We start from the raw sequence: 5,854 nt of genomic DNA, 5'->3' as shown, positions 1-5,854 counted from the left end.
CTCCGGCTGTCCCCGCAGAGCCCCTGGAACATCATGATCAAGCACCGGCAGGTGCAGCGGCGCGGGCGGCGCTCGCAGATGACCACCAGGTAAGTGCGGCCCCCATTGAGCCCAGGCCATGCCCCCGCTGCAGAGGAAGGCCACCCCCCCGTGCGGACCAGGTTGGGCAGGGGGAATCCCATCCTGCCCCCCTGGGTTTGGAGCGGGGGCAAGACCCTCCAGCCTGGCCCCTGCAGGGTTGGTGCCGGCAGGAGCTTTGGCACCGCCCGGCCCCACCTAAAGACTGAGGCTTGGCCCGCGGCTGGGTCGGCGCTGTCGGGCTGCTGGCTCACTCCTGCTGGAAGGGGAGAGTCCTGATGCTGTCCCCAGCCTCTAGCGCAGGGGTACACAACATTTTTGTGCCTCGTTTCCAAAATACCTGCAACCTCGACTTGTGAGATGTTGGCGGGCCAGGGCAGATGGCGTGGGAGCTGCGAGGGTACGATCCTTGTTGTAGCGGCATGGACCTGGCCCCTTCCCCACCCTCTGCCCAGAGGCACGCGTGCCAAGCAAAATGCCTTTGCGCGCCACACTCTGGTTCCCGTACCGGGGTTTCCCTATCCCTGCTCCAGCCCCTCGGGCACTGCTGACAAGTTGAGAAGGGAGCTGTATCGATCCCTTCTCTTAGCAGGCCGGGCTTTCGGAGCTGCTGGTAGCTCAGGTGCCAGGACAGAGAAGTAACAGGCTGCCAGTCTGGAGACTTGTTAGGTGCAGAGACCTCTATGCTCTTGTCAGAAACCATGGGACTAGAGGGCATTTGGTGCCCCAGCACGCTAGAGAAGAGATGGGGAAGTGGGGGTCAGTGTGGCAAAGCTTGCTGGTAGAGCTTCCCCTGCATTCAGCTTCACAGATCCCATGGTCTCCATGGACTTGCTGCGAGCTGTTCTACAACCGAGCATCAATGAGGAGATCCAGAACGTCTTCAACAAGTACATGAAGGTAAAAGCTCTTGAGGAGAGAGGGGCTTCCTCTGCCTCCAGCCTGTGAGGTTATGCCCTGTCCCTGTGAGCCACCAGCCTGTGGTCACATGTCGCTCTGTCCAGGCCCAAAGGGCAAATGCCCAAAGTGCTCCTGCCCCCTTCCAGAGGGTTTAGACACACATGGAGGGCATGTAACAGGAGTTCTGCGTGGGGTGAGGGAGGCTGGAGGTTGATTCTTGGAAGGGAACAGAACCGCCCCCTCCTTGGAGCATCCAGCAGAGTCTGAGTCCCAGGATGCAGGGCTGACCTGACCACAGGTGGCTGCAGGGCTGCTGGCTCCTGACTGTGCCTACCTGTGAGCTTGTGCTGAGGGCAGAGACCTGTGCAAGGAGACTGCCGGGGAGAGGGGCAATGCAACCAGCATCGCTCTCACCCTCCCGGGGGGTCCTTCTCCAGTTCTTCCAGAAAGCAGCGAGCAATGTGCGAGAGAACGTGGGGGAGGATGTGGACTCAGAGCAGCTGATCCAGGAGACATGTCGGAACTGCCTGGAACAGGTAGGCACATGCCGTTGCCGCAGGCTGCAGGGGCCCAGCCCCTGAATCACCAGGGAAGAGCCGGGTGAAGGCAACAACTGCTTGACCCTTTAGTCCCTGGAAGACACAGCAGTGTGAGCCAGGCCCCCCAGCTTCACTGCTTGAGATGTCCATGCCGACATGCGTGTGTATCCGTGTGAAGTAGTCACCACTTGTGTGGATCGGCCAGTAGGGGCACTTTTTGGAGCTGCAAGCACTTCTCTCCAACGCCTGCTCTATGCTGACTTAAGCTAGGGGAGGAGGGGAGCCAGGGCTGTGCAGCCAGCATGAGCTGCTTCTCTGGCTCCGCCTGGGCCAGCCTGACACACAGCCAGCAGTGCACAGGGATCCTCAGCAGAGCTTCCATCCCCAGGATGATCTGGGCCCAGCCATGACATGCCTAGCGGTGCACTGGCTGCATCTGGCTAGGTGGCTGTGACCTCTCATTTCAGGGCACTGACCCTGCACTACCCTCTGCTCCCAGATCAGACTAGTGCAACACAGTTCAAGTGGCTTTGCAATTGGGATGGAGGCTCAGACAAGCGGATGCAAATTGGAGGCTCGTGTTTTGCAGAGCGAGGGACACCCCTGAGGTTCTGGTGCCTATGCTGCCTGCCCACTTGTCTGCAGGGGAGCTTACAGAAGTGGTCATGACCTGTGCAGCCCCTCCCGGCCTGTGTCGGCTCTCTGTGCCAAGCAGCCATCCCAGTGGCCAGCAGAGGCATGTAGGCTGAATCCCCTTGTTGAAAGAGGAGGGGCTGCTGGCTGAGCCATCTCTGTGGGCTACTAGAGCTTCCTCTCCCTCCTTAATGGTCTGGAATTAGCCTGGATATGGGGACCACATGGGCACGTTACAAAAGCCCTCCTGGCAGGGTTCTGGAGCGGGTGCTATGTTCCCCAGAAAGGGGAAGTGGTGGGCAGGAGCCCTCTGTGTGGGAGGCCAGCCAGCCGAGTTCCCACCCGAAAGAGGATTTGGAGGCTACAGGGCAGGGGTGAGCATGGTTACGTGTGAGGAACTTGAAAGCCTTGGGGAGGGGGATTGTGTACTGTGGGACCTGAGATGCGGAGCTGTGAGCTGGCTTTTGGTTTGCTGAGAGAGGAAGTAACCCCTGTGGGGTCAGCTTTGCCTTCCCCCTGCGACAGCCCGTGCCCTGGGCAGCCCGTTCTGGCCTGTTCCGTCAGAACCCTCCCTGCCCTGAAAAACCTCTTACTTGTCTAAGGGAGGTGATTGGGCCCTGGGGTCAGAACCTGGGTGGGCAGCGTTTGTTACTCCAGGGAGCTACACCAAAGGCAGCTCCGAGCAAATCCCAGCAGTGACTGCAGCCCGTGGGGAAAGAATCTGTTCCACCTCCAGCCGTGTGCCCCCTTCTACCTCCGTCTGGGGGCCTAGAAGCAGAGCAGCCTCCAGTGGTGCCCATAACCCTTCCCTCTCTCCCCTAGGCCAAGCTGCTGTTTTCTGATGGCAAGAAGGTGATCCCCAGGTTGACCCACGAGCAGCCGGCACCCAAGGTGAACCCTGCTGTTCATCCCAAAAGGCTGAGCTTCCTCGGGTATCTGGGGCAGGACTGCTGCTGGATGGCCTTCTAGGGACTGTCCAGCAGGAGCTAGGCAAGGCCTATGGCCATTCTTACACACTGCTTTTGATGACTGAGGGAGACCCTGGGGTGTGGCAGAACAGGGGTGTCCCGGGCAGTGTGTCCTAGTCCTGCCACACGACTGCAGGGGAAAGTGTGGCATCACTGGGCTCTGTCCGCTCCCCTGTTGTGCCAATGAGGTGGGGGGCAGGTGGAAAGAGGGGGACGGGGAGGAGAGGACTTGCACATAGCAGCAGGTCCCAGGCCTGGTCATGGATTTGGGCAATCAGCATCCCATGTGCCCGTGTGGGGCAGCATCCAGATTTCTCCTTCCAACTTTGGTCTGGATGGCGGGGGAATGGGGATGGTGTAAAGGACTGTGTTCACCCATTGCTCACTTCTTTGCCAGCGTGCCCGGCAGGTGGAGGAGGAGTCCAGTCGGCGAGGAAGCCCCGTTCCCAAGAAGGTAAGAGGATTCCCCAGCAGTGCCGGCTCTGTTGCCCGTGTTCCCAGAGAGCCACTGGAACTGCACGTGGCTAAAGCAGCCTGCCCGGCAGGGAGCACACACCCAGGTGCATGATGGAGAGCTTCTCTCTTCCAGAGAAAGGGGCGGCCTCCTGGACAGAGCCTGTTGAACGACCGTGGGACCGCGGGCATGGCCACGTAAGTGTAGAGCTGAGTTGGGAGTGGAGAGCAGAGGCTGCCCTGGCACCCAAGGGCAGGGGGGGCATGAGCAGTCATCTTACACTCATCTGGTGTCCTTTGCCCAAGTGGCAGATGGGAGAGCGCTCCCAGCCAAGGCAGCTTGTCCCCCAAGGCAGTCCCTAGGGTTCTGTCCCACACGGGCTGCTTGGGCTGATTCCTCCGGGAGCTCATCCCTGCTCTGGCTTTTCCTCTGCAGGTGGAAGCTCAAATCCTCAGAGCTGCTGCGGCGCGACGGGCCAAAGGTAGGTGCCCATCCCTGTTGTGGCTGGGGCAGTGGTGCTTGGTGAAGTCTCGCTGCCTCTCCCGCTCTCAGCAGACGAGGCTGGAGTGATGTCCCTCCACTGTGGCTTGTTCTAGGCCGTGCTTTGCCCTGCTCTGCCCTTCAATGCATGGGACAAGGGAAGCCCTTGCCTGCCACCTGCCTACCCCAGAGCCTGTGCCTGCTCCCTGGCATAGCCTTGTGGCTCAGATGACATGGAAGCCTCCCGGCTGGGTGTACTGGACTCCAGGGCAACTTGCTGTGCCTGGAAGGCCCGAAAAGCTCCACTGCCTGTTTCACCGGCCAAACGGGAGACTTGTTTTCTCCTCCATGGAAACCTGAGCCTGCAGTGAGCTGTCCCCCTAGAGCAGGGGCCCACTGCAGACATGAGGGAAGGGGGTCGGAGGTTGCAGGGGGGCTGATCTGTGCCTGTTCAGACTCTAATGTGTCCCCTTTCCCTGTGGCTCTGCAGTGGGATCCTTCCCGGCTGACTGAGACCACGACTTTTGTGCTGGGATCTCGAGCAAACAAGTAAGGAACTGTCTCTGGGGCAGCGGCAGGGCAGTGCTGCCCTCGGGGGTGGGAGCCTGCGGGAATCCTCTCACCAGGTAAATTCCTCTGAGTGGAGGAGAGTGTGGGCTCAGGGCAGGGGGAGCCTGCGGGCACCCTCTGCGCAGGCCTAACCCTGCTGCTCATTCCTCTTTCAGAGCTCTGGGGATGGGAGGAACCAGAGGGCGGCTCTACATCAAACACCCGCACCTCTTCAAGGTCAGGAACCGCAGCGCCTTGCTTCCTTTGGGGCCTGCGCAGGGCTCTTGCAAGGGGGTGGGGAACACGCATGCTCTGCCTCTCCCATGCCTACGGGCTATGCCATCCTAGAGCACACGTTCCTCAGGGCAGGGGCTCTGGCAGGTAGCGGGCACTTCCTCAATGCAGGTAAATGCTGCTGGACTGCCATCCCTGCTGGGGCAGTGACTTCACCTGGAGCAGAGGCAGGATGGGGCCGTGCCCACGTGCTGGGAGACCCCTTCCTGGGACCCCTGTTGTGAGGGGCAGGCGTCACCCCTGACAGTGGCTGCACACAAGGCAGCTACCAGCACTCAGCTCGGGCCCGTGCTCTGTTACAGTACGCGGCCGACCCCGAGGACAAGCACTGGCTGGCGGAGCATCAGCACATGAGGGCCACCGGGGGCAAGATGGTGAGTTTAGCCAGCCCAGCTCCTGCCGCCTGCGGCCGCTGGGGAAGAAGAGACACTAGACGGGCAGAGAGCAAAGGTTCCTGCCGTGGGCCAGGCTGGGCCGTGGCCCCTTCAAAGCAGCGCCTAACAGGGCCTCGGGCAGCCACTGCCCAAGCCTGGGACTTCCCTGAGGGTGAGGGCGAGGGCGGGGGCGGGGGCGAGTGCCAGTGAGGTGGGTCCGCGCGATGCAGAATCTCTGCCCACGGCGGGCCTGGCTGCGCACGAAGCCTGGAGCCCCGGCTCTCTCCGCGTGAGAGCAGAGCCGCTCCTAACCCCTTGTCTTCCACTTGCCCCGCAGGCCTATCTCCTGCTGGAGGAGGATATTCGGGACCTGGCTGCCAGCAGCGATTACAGGTGAGGCAGGAGCCGCGGCTTCTCGTGAGCCAGAAGCTCCTTCCCTTCCTTGTACTTATTCTTTTAGACCCGGGTGGCGGGGGCGCTGTCGGGCCTGGGGTGCCAGGACCACGGGGGCTGGGGCAGGGTGGCAGGCGCTGGGCGCTCGCGGGGGGCGCCCGCCGAGCGCCCCCGCCGGGGGGGGGCCCCGGG

The 5,854-nt window shown here is 61.7% G+C and overlaps 1 protein-coding gene across 1 annotated transcript; it reads left to right on the top strand.

Moving 5' to 3' along the window:
* The first annotated feature begins 17 nt into the window (after nucleotides 1-17).
* DNTTIP1 (deoxynucleotidyltransferase terminal interacting protein 1) lies at nucleotides 18-5,734 on the top strand. The gene is made up of 11 exons (XM_025191981.1): nucleotides 18-89; nucleotides 882-978; nucleotides 1,416-1,514; nucleotides 2,973-3,041; nucleotides 3,516-3,572; nucleotides 3,708-3,769; nucleotides 4,008-4,053; nucleotides 4,543-4,601; nucleotides 4,778-4,838; nucleotides 5,198-5,269; nucleotides 5,607-5,734. The coding sequence occupies exons 1-11, from the start codon at nucleotides 34-36 to the stop codon at nucleotides 5,664-5,666; spliced, it is 738 nt and encodes a 245-aa protein (XP_025047766.1). The 5' UTR covers nucleotides 18-33; the 3' UTR covers nucleotides 5,667-5,734.
* The last annotated feature ends 120 nt before the right edge of the window (nucleotides 5,735-5,854 follow it).

This window comes from Alligator sinensis, unplaced genomic scaffold (genome assembly GCF_000455745.1).
Source record: "Alligator sinensis unplaced genomic scaffold, ASM45574v1 scaffold1369_1, whole genome shotgun sequence".
Lineage (NCBI taxonomy): Eukaryota > Metazoa > Chordata > Crocodylia > Alligatoridae > Alligator > Alligator sinensis.
The sequence above is the reverse complement of the archived record's forward strand: the minus strand, read 5'-3'. Positions and strand labels throughout refer to the sequence as shown.